The sequence below is a fragment of the Nanorana parkeri genome, unplaced genomic scaffold, assembly GCF_000935625.1.
Source record: "Nanorana parkeri isolate BGI_ZX_2015 unplaced genomic scaffold, ASM93562v1 scaffold908, whole genome shotgun sequence".
NCBI lineage: Eukaryota > Metazoa > Chordata > Amphibia > Anura > Dicroglossidae > Nanorana > Nanorana parkeri.
In genome coordinates, this window is record NW_017307176.1 from 547517 (window position 1) to 562749 (window position 15233).

Genomic DNA, 15233 nt, shown 5'->3' on the forward strand with positions numbered 1-15233 from the left:
GTTTCCCGACCTTTTCTTAATCACAGCATTCTTTAAAAGTATGAAAATCTTGAGGAACCCCAGTCGCCCCCAGACTACGTGTTGCCCCTCCAAAATTCATACCAGACCCCTATCTTAGATAGGGGTCTGGTATAGATTTTTAAAAGGGACCATATGCATAAAAAAAATAATGGGGATCTGCCTTGACATCATATCCCCCTTTTAAATTGGGAACTTCTTTAAATCAGAAGCCTCCCTTTTCACATCAGAATCCCCACTTTCACATCAGAGCCCTCCTTTACACCAGAAGCCCCCTCCTTTCACATCAGAGACCACCCATCTCACATCAGAGTCCCGCCTTCAGATCACAAGCCCCCCTTCACATCGGAGTCTCCCCTTTACATCAGAACCCCCATTCACATTAGAGTTCCCCCTTTACATCAGGAGCTCATTTCGCATCAGTGGCCTGCCTGCAACATGAAAATGTTGAAGAATCCCTGAGAAAGCCAGAAGGCACCCTGGTTAAGAATGACTGTTCTAGAGAAACTGATGTCTTGGGGATTTCCACTCAAACATTCTGAGTCTGTAAGAAGAAGGTCAGTTAATGTCACTTACCTGTGTGCTTGAGTTATACTTTTAAACATACACTACGTCCAGTGTCTTTATTGTCCTTTGTCCTTTCTACAGCTGGTCGTTTTTCTGGTCTGCATGAAATACAAAATAGAACCATACTTTTAATACCTAACCCACCAATAGCAGTCAATGCTTTAAAGTCAAATCTGCCGGATAAAAATATGGGATTGCTGACTTGTTTTGAAAGAAGCCGGCTTCAAAACTGTCATTGTTATCCTTGTTTCACTACCTATTGAGTCACTAACATGGAACATGCATGCAGCCAACGACACGTAGGTACGTAAGCCAATAACAATTTAAGGGTATATTAAAAATCAGTGAATGCTGCAAATGATCTTTTCTGGATTCACTGGCATTGCCTGCCAACATTAGCCACAAGTATATTGCAAATAATGTTAGTTAATGATCAAACTAGTGAATAGGAGAAGATATAGAAGGTTCTGGTACGGCACACGGTCTTATTTAACCTTGGAAACAGTCTTTTATCTAAAAATAGTGAATGAAATTGAAGCTTAGGCGAGGAAGGGGGGTTTTCATGGAATCATCTACCATAATGTACAGGTAAGCACATCATTTTAGCCTTTTAGTTTGCACTTCTCCAGCATTGCAGCCCCATGCTCGCCCTCACTGCTTAACCTGCTGCATCCACCTTCTTTCTTTTGCCATTGAGTGGCCATTGATAATTCAAAGCGTATCTAAAACCAGTTAGAAATTATGGGAAAAAACACTGAAAAAGGAAAGCTAATGCAGCCTCCACATTTAAAGATTGGGAAGCTGCATTGTATTACATTTTGGTTTTTGATTTTAGACACGCTTTAACTCACACATGCATGATACAGTTACAGGAGAACTATGAAGTGAGTGCTTTTCACTCACCTTATAGTTCTAGCCGACCTGTGACAATGAGACTGTCACAGGTCGGCTCAGTAGATCGGGAAGTGAGCGAACGCATACCGGCGTACGCTCACTTCTCGATCCTGTCATGGCTCTCTGCCGTGACAGGGGAGGAACTGGATTCCCCCCTCCCCGCTCCGATCCTCCAGCGTTGACTGGCGGAACGGACGGGGGAGGGGGCGGGTACAGCTGGCTACATAATTGTCTGGATCCGCTTCAGCGGCGGCGTCTCAATATAACGCGAGCTGTAGCTCGCAGTATACTGAGGCGTCTCAGTATACCGCGAGCTGTAGCTCGCGGTATACTGAGCTTAAGGTGATGGGAGGAGGCTAGTTTGTGTCCTCCCGTTACCCTAAGGAGAACTATGGGGAAAAGCCCTAACCCCATAGTTCTACTTTAAAGAACACATGGGAAAATTTGTATTAACTCTTGCAGTGGGGCTACCCCTGCACTACAAGAGTTAAGTGCTTGTTTGTGTCTAGGTGCTAAAAAACAATTATACTCACTCAATTATTTGGCTTGTTCTTACAACGATCCCTAGAGCCTCTCTCCCCCTCCTCTGCAGCGTTCTAACAATCCTTGTGACATCACGTTCTATACAATGTATAGACATGAGGACGCTGAGGAACATTCCATCTGTGCAGCAGTGCTTCAGTGACCGGAGAAGCAGGGAGTCAGCTTAGCAGTTCAGGCGAGTTTACATTTTTTTTTTTTTTAGCACCCAGGCATAAATGAGCAGTTAATATGCACTGCACTGCAAGGGTTAATGAAAATATTCCCAGGAGTTCTTTCAATTATTGGGGGTCCCTACTCATGCGCCACAGGCTGAAGCCTGCATCTTCCGCCTGAGCCCGTAGACTAAAGGTGCCCATAAACCTTACGATTATCGGACGTAACTTTTCGTCCAATGATCAAACAGTCGTACGATTTTCGTACGGCAGCCCCATCCTGCCCCGATGATCGCAAGACTAATTTAGCCGTAATTAACGAAAAGCACCTGGACGAAATGAGGTAATTTATTTGCCGTATTTTCGTTAGCGCAAGCGCAGTGTAGATCGTACGACTATTGACGGACGGAAACGCCAGCAACCTTACGACAAGCGTACGATCTAGCAAAGTTTTCAAACATGCTTGACCGTCAAAAGTCGTACGATTGTACAGTACTATCGGTCAGACACTGCAATGCACACATACGATTATCGGACGTAAAGTCGGTCGCATACGAAAATCGTCCAATAATCGTAAGGTGTATGGGCACCTTAAGGTAAGCAGGAGCTGGCATCATCTCATCAGTAGGAGAAGGGCATTCGTTTGGGGAATTTATATAATATACTGTAAATGCTAAAAAGAAAAAAATATTTAGTTGTAAAAATAAAAATAACAATGGGATACTGAGACACATGAAAATCTCTAATGTCATTACTGCATTATTGCATGCAAATAATATTGCTTTTGGGGACATTGTATGTAAAAGTCAATTCATGTTTACTATTGCATGCTAGCTTCATGCTGGCATTTGCTATATGTTTCTATGAGTGCTCCTCTAAGGAAAGCCGAAAGAGGAGATAATATTCATGAGAAATAACAACTTTGATTGGGGTAAAGAACTTCTTCACTTGAAAAAAAAATGACGTTATACCTATTGCTAAATAAAAAATGATAATGTTATAAAATAATGAGTGCAGTTAAAGCAAAACTCCAGGAATGATCGGTCATGGATACTTACACTGCTCCAGCCTGGTTCAGTGAAAGTATCCATATCTGGTCTCCAGAAGGCTTCTGAAAATCACTGTAGCAATCTGTGCTGCATACAGTGATAGCCATGATCTTCCATTTGAGGCTTCATCTGCTCCCCTTCTGCACAATAATTACACAGGAACTATGCTTTAAAGCCTATCTCCAGTTGGAAAAAAAAACTACCCTTGCAGTGAGTCTACCCCTACACTGCAAGGGTTAACTGCTTGTTTTTGTCTAGGGGACCTAAGTAAAGCACTGTTACCTACCTAATCCCCGCTCCTTCTGGCTCCAAGACAGGTGACTGCAGCCTCTCCCCCCCTAAACTCCAGTGACCTTCTGATGTCGTCTTGACTAATGCAAGGTCTATAGCCCGGCGTTATACTGTATGTGAAGATGCCGAGGGATAGTCCACAGCCGGAGTGGAGGGAGGGGAGAGAGGTGAGTGCCGACTGCCTGGAGCGTGGATCAGGTAAGAAATAGTCCTCTTCACAATACCTCCAGATGTAAACAAGCAACTTAACACTTGTAGTGCTGGGGTTGCCCCACTGCAAGGGTAGGGGTTTTTTTTAAACCTGGGGATATGCTTTATATAATTTACTGTTAGAATACTGCTTTTCCGTAACTGTATTTCAATATTCACATATCCCATGGTTAGACCTTCCAAAGTGCAATCTCTGGTAATCTTATTCAAATACTTGTATGTGTATCTAAACCCAAAAGCAAAATTATTATATATTGCAGCTTACCAATCACTAAATGTGGTGGCTGCATCAGTTTTCCATTTTTAAGCTTTTTTCACCTGGTAAACAGACAGGTAAGTCTGTTACTTTTCAGCTTCCTTTAACTTAAAGGAGAACTATGGGGTTAAGGCTTTCCCCCATAGTTCTCCTTAGGGTAACGGGAGGACACAAACTAGCGTCCTCCCGTCACCCTAGGCTCAGTATACTGTGAGCTGTAGCTCGTGGTATACTGAGAAGCCGCAGCTGAAGCGGATCCCAACAATTATGTCTGGATTCGCCCAGCTGCGTGTCTGACAGCTGGCTCTGCCTACCTAGAGGCAGAGCCAGTTGTACCCGCCCCCTCCACCGTCCGTTCCGCCAGTCAGCGCTGGAGGAGTGGAGAGGGGGGAATCCAGCCCCTCCCGTTCACGGCAGAGAGCCGTGACAGGATCGAGAAGTGAGCGAACGTCAGTATGTGTTCGCTCACCTCCCGCTCTACTGAGCCGACCTGTGACAGTCTCATTGTCACAGGTCGGCTAGAACTATGAGGTGAGTAAAATGCACTCACCTCATAGTTCTCCTTTAACAAACTGTCCAGCAAAAGTGGCAAATGGAGGGCTGAGACAAACCATTTAACACTCACAGTGGTGCTTGCAATTATCAGCTTTTATTCACTTATGAAAAATAAACTTTACCGCTGTAACAGTTTAAAAAGTTAACCAAGTCCATGTAAATCTGCTAGTACAGCCACCTAACACTATCCTCTCTACAGGTTGGCAATGCTGCTGTCCAAGGGCGGCTACATTGTTATTGCTCCCCCATACCACCCGAAGACAGGAAGTGTGTTACTGGCTGGAACACCAGATGAAAATAAAGGAAAAAAAGCCTAAACAAATAAAAACGAATGCCGCCAACAGGTAAAAAGTGTAACTCCATTTTAATTGAGGAGAAAACAATCCCATCTGGGTGATCAATGCGTATTGCAGATTCCTACTTGTTTCTGTTCTAAAGAAACAGCTGTTTGTTGCAGCATGTCCTTTCCAAACTGATCCCTGAATGGGAGGGTCTGGGTTCATTCTAAACACCTGGTGCACTTTCAGTGTTCTGATGAGGAAAGTTGTAGTGTCTGCATCCCTTTAAATGTAGTTAACCCTTAGGCCTAGTTTACAGAAGCTTCAGGTTGTACAGAGGACCGTGAACATCAAATTTTTTGCTAGCTTCAAGCAGATTTCTTAAAGCCTTTGACCCTTTCGCTGCCAGAGAAATTTTTTGAGCACAGGTTAAAATGCAAATTGTAGGCCTGACGATAATTTAAAACCCCTGGAATGATATATTTCCTAAAAGTGGACATCCTGTAGAATAAAATGGTGGCAGGTGCAATGTTTTATGTCGCATGATATTAGCGCAACTGTTTATAAAACCCACATTTTCAGTATAAAAAACATTTAGTTTAATTTTAATGCAAATAAACACAATATATTATACAATTTTTTGGTAAAAAATAAAAGTTGAGATTGCGCCATCTAAAGAGATACCATATCAAGCTTCAAAATTGCGTGCAACCGTGTTATGGTGAAAAACTATGAAATAATTGTCTATAAGCGACACTTTAAAAGCTTTTACAGGTCGTCAGTTTAGAGTTAACCATGAATAATGGCCCTAGACACCCCAGCGCGTTCGGCGATAGCAAGCATATGTAGCAAAATCCTAATTTTCATGCATAGGACATGCTGGACATGTGTTTGCATTAGTATGTGCATGTAGGCACGCACGCAGGAACTTAATACAAATGTTTTTTGACTGCTTTTATATTCTAACTTTTTTTTTTTAGAATTTTTTTTTTTTTTTTTTTTTACTTAAAAGGAGATCATCGTCATAGTTCAAGCCGACCTGGGATAATGAAATTGTCACAGGTCAACTCTATAGATCGGGAAGTTATCGAGCGCATAACGTCGCTCGCTCACTTTCCGATCTCCCTGCAGAGTGCGGTGACTGTCGGTCACGGCTCCCCGCAGGGATTCCCCCCCTCCTTCGATCCTCCAGCGCTGAGTGGAGAAACGGACAGGGGAGAGGGCGGGCACAGCTGGCTCTGCCTCTAAATAGGCAGAGCCCGCTGTCAATCAGCCAGCTGGGTGGATCTCGACAGCATTGTCGGGATCTGTCCCGGTTGCGGCGCTCTCAGTATATACTGACATGTGTCCAGGGCCGTCTTTAACGCAGGGCAAAAGGGGCAGTCGCCCAGGGCCCAATCATTGTTGTGGGGCCAAAAGCAGCTGCCCCTTCAGCCCACATAAGCAGTGGCGAGTCCACCGCTGTACTGTAGGGAGATCAACACACTTCCAGTGGCTGAATTCTCCTCCAATTACTGAACCCAGAAGTGAAGCACGATCTGTGCTTCATCAGCTCACCTACAATGGGGTCGATATGTGCAAAAACGATGATTGCACTACACGTTACATATGGCAGCAAACTAGAGCTGCAGCTAACGATTATTTTCAAAATCGATTAGTTAGCCGATTATTAAGTTGGATTAATCGGTTAATCGGATAAACAATAAAATACATTTTAAAAAAACATCAGAGTTAGAGCAATCATTTTAGCACCATCGCTCCCTGTATCTCTAAACTGATGAGCGGTATAGGCTTAAAGCATCACCTATACGGCAACACCTATGGCAATTTTGGATACTGTAGTTTTTTGTAATTTCACAGGTGCAAGCAATTAAATGGCTTGCATATTTGCTATCTATTTACCCAACACAACCCCATTTTTTTAGGGCTGTGGAAATTAAAGATTCATTTCTCGATTAATCGTTAAACTTTTTGATCAATTAAAATAATTTTGATCGTTAATGAAAACTCTCACCTCTCCGCCGGCTTCCGGGAGTCCCGCCGGCGATCCGGTGACGTCACGGACATCGACGACACCGGACTTCTCCCCCCTTCATTTATATTGTACTGGGTATTATATTCTGTTTGTGTGCACTAAGATGGACTTTAGCGTAGTTTTTCTTAAAAATATCAATTTGATAAACATTTGCACACATATCGTGCAGCAAAAAATCACGCAAAGTGGTTCGATTACAAAATGGCTTGTGCAGCAACTTCGTATGCTTAAATAACAATTTGTAACTAAAGTTGAGATTTTCTTTATGGATCGGTAAGCTGCACTATATCGCATCATATGTACTTGGGTTTAGTACGCTTCAGCTGTGGCGGTGCAGAGACACCACAGCGCCATCTAGTGGCAATATATGGGTAATACAAGAGGGAAGACACTACTACAGATGGCAGGTTCAGAATGCACACAGCATGCCCGGTTATTTGTCGGCTGTGAGGTTGAAGGACTCTAGCACGACGGTACGTACACTTACATTAATATTGACCAGTTCATAGAGTCTTGGCCACATCACCAGTGAAAACAGCGCACGGCATTTGCTCACAGACTGATAGCGCACCGTGTGTCACCTGACACAGCACGTGCCTCCCAAGACCGCTACTAACTCGGTCTTCCCGTTTTTGCATGTTTTTCTAAAAAAACTTTAATAACAATATTTTTTTTAAAACAAAATGACAGAGCGAGCTTCCTCCTCTCGCCGGGGCAGGGCAGCAGTGAGCAGCAATCCGGCCGTGTTGTGTAGGGAAAAGCTTTCCAGGAGTGCTGACTGCTCACTTCACTTCCTGTGTGTAGGAGCTGTACAGGGTTGGAGGAGATCGATCTTCTGGGCCTGGTAAGAGCTCATGTATGTGTCTCTGTGCATTCACATAACGTGTCTGAGAAGAAGGGTGCATGGCTGTATGTGGAGCCTGCACACAGTGTCTGCAGCCAATGCAACGTGTACATACAGCCATGGCAGCTCAGCTGTCTCTTATTTACAGTGATAGCCCCAGGATGGGGATAATTGTTAGTGAGCACTCATCGACTATGCAATAAAATAACAGTTCAGGATATCCATTTACCATCTGGAGGCAGTGGGACAGGCTCCTGATCATGTGACAGCTGATCACATGATTGGGAAGCCTGCCTCTAGCAGTGGCATGTTGTACCCCTACAGCTTCCTGGGATAATCACATCACTCATCGCAGGAGGATGTGGAGCAATCTACCGAAAATGAACATTAGCCAGTGCACATCATCAGGGAGCTGGCTACAAGAACCAGAAAAAGACAGCTGGTCCATCTCTTATGAGGTCAGAGAAGAAGATGGTGACATAGGACCTGGAATGCAGCAGCAGATCACTACAGCATGCCGCTGGATTCGCTGAGCGTGTGAGTATGTGTATTGAGCGTAATCCAGCAAACCCTGTAAGAGGGATTGTAATTAAAAACAAGTAAAGTGTGGTGAAGTTCATCTTTAAAGCAAAAGTAAAGTGAAAAAAATAAATTCTGGGGGGTAGGGATGTTTGGCCAAAAAGACAGGCAAAGTCCCTTCTTACCAAAAACAAATCTTCCTCTCTCCAAAAGTGATTTTTATATTGTGTGTACACTGCATACTGTATCTCTAAGATGCAGTGAATGGGCCAGGTGCCAGAGAGAATGTAACACAGGAATTATAGGAACAGTGGCCAAACAGGACTTCCAAGAACCTGGAAGTGTCGGCAGTGGGGGACAAAGCTGAGGACCAAATATCCATCTGACAGCGCTGGGGAAGTGCACGCTTGTAAGGTAAGTGTGCTGTAATATGCAAGCATAACACATCTATTCAAGACGTAACTTCCTGTGTCCTGTAGTGTACTCCAAGAAACAGATTTTACAGGTAGACAAAAATCCTGTTTTCAGACTTCGAAAACATCCAGAAGTGGCATTAACTCAAGACTTTCAAGCCTAAGTGCAGATCATTCTATGCTATCTTGGTTGGTGAATGTCCAGAAATCCATTTAATAATACAAAATCACCTGCACTCCATACAGCGCACAGACCTTGGATGAGAAGTTGGTGCTTGAAGTGACAGCACGGATGGCGCCGTGTCAGAGGCAGTCCATAATAGAAGTCACCAGCACTCGATGATATATGCAAGAAGTAAAGCACTTTTTATTAAATTGTCACATGCGTCAAAAAGCCAACGTTTCGGGGCCACGCAGGGTCCCTTCTTCTGGGCGACATAGTGCGGTCACTATGTCGCCCAGAAGAAGGGACCCTGCGTGGCCCTGAAATGTTAGATTCCTACTCAATTCCTGGACTATATGCCCTCATGGGTTTTATTCTTTGAGGCAGTCCTCTTTCCTCAGTTCTACACCAGGGCCTTACAGAGGGTTAAACTGTCCGGGCATGACAGATCTTCCTGGTCAGGGAGATTCACGTTCTGCCACAGTCCAAGGCTTCCTTGCTATGATGTCATCGGTCACCAATATTGTTTGAGGGCAGATCCCCATCATGGATACAAGGCGTGTTAGTGCAAGGTCTCGTGACAGGAGGAATCCAGACAGACCTCTTGATGCCTTGACCCAGGAGAACTGTCTCTCCATCAGGAGACATTTTGTCAGATCTGTCATGGGTGGAAAACACCAGATGATGTGGATGCTCTGGTTGCTCACTGGATGTAATACTCCCTTATGTATGTAATTCTACCACCAATGCTTCTTTGTTGAACTAAGATTGAGTCAAAAGGAATGCCTAATATTTTGAGAGCTCCCAAAGGGTCATAATGAACCCGCTGTTCCATTCTTGTTTGGTCGCAGATACCAAATAGCCACTCCTGGTTCATTTTGGACCTTCTGTTTTACGGTCCTATCTTGCACCCTGCTTATCAGTCACTAACTTTAATTGCTTTTGAAGCCCAGCTGGTGAAGGAACAGGAATCCGTTGTGTTGGTAATTTTTACCATGGCCCAGGCTTTTAAGCCCCCTCATAAGTGAAAACTTTACTTCTGTCAATCCCAAGACCTGCTCGTTTGCCATGGATCTGAGTTTTCCTCACTTAGCTATGGATCAATGGATGCTAGCTTTAGCCCCAAGGTCCTGTAGACTTTAATATAATTCATTAACACTACTGTTCTTTAGGATTGTGATGACACATAAGTCCTGTGTTTGTTTGGGTTTTTTTTGTGATGGGTTTCCTTTAATTTTACACACTGCACAATCTAAAGTGGTCATAAAGGGGTAAAAGGAGAACTTTGGACAAAATCATGGTGGTATAAATGCAAGATATACTGCAGTGAAAATCATATACATCATTATGTTATGTGGTGTTGATATTTCAGAACTCCCAGAATTATCTGCTCTGAAGGTTTGGTTTAAATAGGTTTCTGGCAACTGTATAGATTATTACTGAGACATAGTAATAGTCTCTTCTTCTCTGTCTAAGGTTGTGCTCACTGCAGAAAGTGGGACACTTGGTAACTATACTGTAAACAAGCTGCATCATTGTGTGTCATTTCTTGAATTAATGTGCAGTATGTGATAGGTAAGGACAATTGAAGAATTGAGCTGCAAATTGTACACTGTTAGGATGTTCAAATGTGCTTTTTCTTACAATGATCTATTGTTTATACTGGAAATTGTGTTTCCTGTAGGCTAAGCAAAGTTCATATTTACTTCAAAATGGTAAGAATCTTGGCAAATGGGGAGATCGTTCAAGATGACGACCCTCGAGTAAGGGCAAGCACGCAACGTAGAGATAATAATCCTCGCCAGGTGAGACCTTTTTTGCATTTGTATTATATCTTTTATACAAGAAAGTAAATACTTTAACCGAACTGTTCTCTGCCTACAATAATAAAAATACACGAGGGCAGAAATATAGAGACTGTTTACCCATTATGTGTGAACAGATGTATGGGAATATAATTCTGTTTTAAAGTTCACAGAAAAATCTCACCACTCCAATTCGCAGGCAAAACAACTGCATGGTCACCTTCAATCCATTCAGCTCAAAGGGCAGCCACCCACCACCGGATCTTAAATTGTTAATCCAATATTTGATGTAATCCACAAGTGTCAACCACAGACTTGCTCCCCAATACAACAAGAATCACTTACGCGTTTCACCGATTTATGTGTAAAGAGTCTTGTATTCGGGAGCACGTCTGTGGTGTACACTTGTGGATTACATTAAATATTGGATTTACAATTGAAGATTCGGTGGTGTGCGGCTGTCTTTTGAGCTATATATAATTATATGTTTAATAAAAATGTTATTTAGGGATTATAAAATATACATTCATTGCAGATATAAAAATGTATACCGTATTTTTTCGCTGCATAAGACCCACCTTCCCCCCCCCCAAAAGGTGGGCAAAAATGTCTGTGCGTCTTTTATGGAGCGAATCCCTCTCGCCCGACGCCTGGGACATGCAGTTACGTGCGCTGGATTTTTTTTGTACATTCAGCCCTGCTTCGGACAAGCAGAGCTAAATGTACAGTGGGAGCCGCTGCTCGCTTAATACAAGTGATCTAATGAGATCACTTGTATCAAATCGAGCGGCGATCGTGTCCGGGCACCCCCGCCGTGGTTTTCGGGGTCCCCCGCTCCTCCGGGGGACCCGTGACCATGGCATAGGATCTCACCATAGAGCCCGTAGAGCAGACAGAGAACATCCGTTCTTCGCCTGCTCTGTGTGATCACTGAAACTGTTGCGCTGTAATCACAGCGCCACCTATCTCAGCTGTCACTAACTGCAGCTGTCACAGAACCCTATCCTCCCTGCTTCCTATGGTCAGGTGCACCTTGTAGAGCGCAAAATATGATAATCGCCATTTTACATGTTTCCTTGGTTTGATTTGCTTTGTCTTCATTCAGAGTTTCCTTGTAGTTTATATCCTTTCTTATGCATACAGGGTTTTAACACAATGGGAAACACTGGACCAGGACCACAACAGGTTCCACAAGACGGGGCAAGACAGGAGGGGCGCTCTCCTTTTACTGACTTTAATCAGCAGTTGGTGAACATGGGATTCCCACGCTGGAATCTTGGAAACCAGGTGGTAGAGCCAGTCATGTCCATTCTCATCCTCTTTCTTATTCTAATGATGGGTTTTCGTGGTTTGCTCCTTATAGGCTTAATATATGTTGTATCATATCTCAGCCAGCGATAACTGCAAATATTGGATTCTGGGAACTGGAACAGGAAATTAAAATAAGTAGTCTGTGGCTATAATTAACTTTTATGATGGTGCTTCTTATTGGAGAAGTTTAGGCTCTTTGCTGAAGAGCCACATTTTCTGAACGTGTTCGCCTGATGGATATCAATAAATGTATCCAACTTTCTTTAGGACCAAAAACTGAGTAAATAAGGACTTAGAAGCCTCTTAGCCATGCAGTCTAATTCTCTTATTTTATTTCCTAAATATATTTCTATGTGCCCTATAATATCTTTATATGCCAAAACAATTTCAGTGCAGTGAACAACTTCATGCACACAACACATTGTTTCAAATTAATATTTTTTACATTACAGGTTTTCAAGATCTGTTATTTTTAAGACTGATTATAAAGCTTGATAAATGACTGTGAAAGTTTGCAGGCCATGGAATACACAGCTTACTGAGACAGATGTTAAATGAGGTTACAGAACAAAGTGGTTTAAAAACAGGGCAACATTGTAAGTGACTGAGGCGGTGATGACCAATACTAATTCTGAGGACAAGTAAAGTTAGGCCCCATTCATACCTATATTTTAGGTCCAGCACACCGCATGTAATCGTATGTGATATGTTTATGTGCGGTTAGGAATCAATGACTCTCTCTGGATGCACAATCGATGCATCCAGGGATAGTGATTGATTCCTAACCGCATTTTATTGCATCATATACAATTACATGCAGTGTGTCGCATTCAAATGCAGCGGCTGTCACTTGATCATTAACTTTAATGGGTGACAGCTGCTGCTGGTAAACGCCAATTTAGGGATACCTGCTGTAGGAAATTGCAAGTTCCTGATGCAGGAATTCCTTTATCGCACCTAAAATATTGGTGTAATTGGGGCCTAAATACTGTAGAGGAACTTGTAATGCTTGCAGCTACCAATACTAGGCTTTTGTTAAAGACCAAGAACATCAAACTGACAGGCAGAGGGGACGAGCTGAAGAGTCAGAATATCATAGCTATCTCATATATGGCTGGAGTGTTGGAATATTTAGAAAATACTTGTATTTTTCTAACTCAGAACACACCAGATCCATCACCCAATCATAAGGAAAGCAATGTGGTATATGTAGGCCAGGGCAGTAAGGAGAGTCCATACCTACATACTGAGGTTAAAAAAAAACAACTGAAAAACTGCTTTGATCAAGGCTCAGTACTGTTCCTACACCTAAAGACTAAACACCGTCTTGAGAACTGTAAGATACAGTTGTTGGCCATGGCCATAGAAGACACATGGTTTTAATTAGTTGTAAAGAAGGCCATTTGTCTCATATTAAAAGAACCTTTTCTAAACAAAGACTTGATGCCACCTCTCAGCAACATACAGTTTCACATCTTCAGCTCTTTAATACCAGTTAACACCTGCTTATTTAAAGAGACCCTGACAGGTTTTTACAATATATCTAGACATCCGCTCCCTATAAGAGAAGATTTAGTATACTAGCCTCTCTTGTTGCCCATGTCTTCTACTTCCCCTCCATTCCAGCACAGCAGGAAACTACGATGCACAACAGGGAACACATGCATGTGACACTCCCTGAAGAGCCAAATGCTTAAGACACTGATGCAGGCTGCCGCACTGGAACAGAGGGAAGGCAAGAGACTGGGCTACACTACCTCCTCTCTTACAGGGCGATGACATTTGGATTTCTTTAGAGAACTGGTCTCTTTAACAGCAATTGCACCTTGAGTTTACATCAGATATCTCCTGCCTCTTGGTGCGTGTGACATTATGTCGACTGGACAACCCATAAGGGTTTAAACTGCACCTGTCATGAATGAAATATATGAACTTCCAATGCTGACCTCTCCTTGGCTCAAGGAAACCTGACTTTCTTATTTGCTGCATGCTTGCTTAGCGTCTGTGACTCAAGCTTATGAAGTAAGACACAGCGGTGAACAGCAGCCTTTTTCTCTGATGACAGGTTTACTTGACATTTCTGGACATTCCTTCTCATTAAATGAACTAAAGAAGCTACTGGTTGAGTGGTCAAACTCTGAAGATGGTCATATGGGTGTTTTGATCTCGCAGCACTACATTATTCTCCATGGTGAGGTACAGCCTCCATTTCTGTTAGATGGAGTTAAAGTGCAACTGAAGCCAATTTCTTTTTTCTTTTGTTTTGGCCAGGTTTTAATTTGGCCAGTGCATGGGGCTGTAGGCTCCCTTTCAGCCGGGATTCTTCAATCAGCTGATCGAAGGAGCCAGCTTAAAAATCCCTGTACGATCAGAGCCAGCAGCCAATGAGCTGCTCTCTCTGATCGGGTATTCTGACAGGTGCCGGCGGCTACACTGTTTGTGTTGATGGAGGAATTGCATAAATTTCTTCTGTTCAGCCCCCGGGTTGAACAAAAGAAAATGACAGGTGTATGACCAGCTTTAGATAATAAAGGGGGATTAGACCATATGTTAGGTTTTTATTGCTGTCTGTGTCCCCATTAGGGAGATTCATCCTCTGTATTTTTCACCAGAACAGGAATAGATGGGAAATTTTCAATGGGGACACTAGTTCTGACCACAAGAGATTTCCTCTTACTTCCTGTTGTGGCAGACAGGTAGTGAAAGGAAATCTACCTAATGGAACACAGATGGCAAAAAAAAGTCTGACGGGTTATAACCCTCCTTTATGTTATCTAAAACTAAAACAAATGTTGGCTTAAGTTCTAGTTCAAGGAAATCAGTTGTTTTGCTCAGAGCAGCCACTGAAATCTACACATTTTTCCGAAATCCTCCAGTAAAAGCAGAAATAGCTGAAATTCACTATTTACCATGAAGTCACTTCTTTCTTCCAGATTAACATGTGGAGCATTACTTTTTCACTAGCAGCTTATGTCTTATTTCTGCTGTTTTCTAAAATAGGGTAAGGGTGTATTTTGTTTTTTTGTACAGCAGCTAAATTAAACAATTCCAGGTATCTGTGTGTGTGCATTTCTTCTTCAAATAAACATGATTTGTGAGAACATCTGTGTTTTTGTCAAACACTATCCTGTGCTGCTTAAGTCTCACTTTTTACACTTGGTAACCAATACATTTCTGATACCTCTATCAAGCCAATTGTTTGAGATTATGGGGTATCCGTTTACTAACAAATGAATAACAAATATTCTGGGTTTTGGACTTTTTTCAGGGCAAGTGAGTAAAATTGTATTCATGTACATCATCATATATTCTTGTGTCAGTCAAGGTGGA

The 15233-nt window shown here is 42.7% G+C and overlaps 1 protein-coding gene across 1 annotated transcript; it reads left to right on the forward strand.

The window, feature by feature from the left end:
• Positions 1-7640: 7640 nt before the first annotated feature.
• On the forward strand, positions 7641-12179 carry CUNH10orf35 (chromosome unknown C10orf35 homolog). The gene is made up of 3 exons (XM_018566008.1): positions 7641-7692; positions 10472-10592; positions 11736-12179. The coding sequence occupies exons 2-3, from the start codon at positions 10500-10502 to the stop codon at positions 11991-11993; spliced, it is 351 nt and encodes a 116-aa protein (XP_018421510.1). The 5' UTR covers positions 7641-7692; positions 10472-10499; the 3' UTR covers positions 11994-12179.
• The last annotated feature ends 3054 nt before the right edge of the window (positions 12180-15233 follow it).

Coding starts and splice junctions, on each gene's coding strand:
- CUNH10orf35 (XM_018566008.1), top strand. CDS start 10,500: ATGGTAAGAATCTTGGCAAATGGGGAGATCGTTCAAGATGACGACCCT. Junction 10,593..11,735: donor GAGATAATAATCCTCGCCAG/GTGAGACCTTTT, acceptor TTATGCATACAG/GGTTTTAACACAATGGGAAA.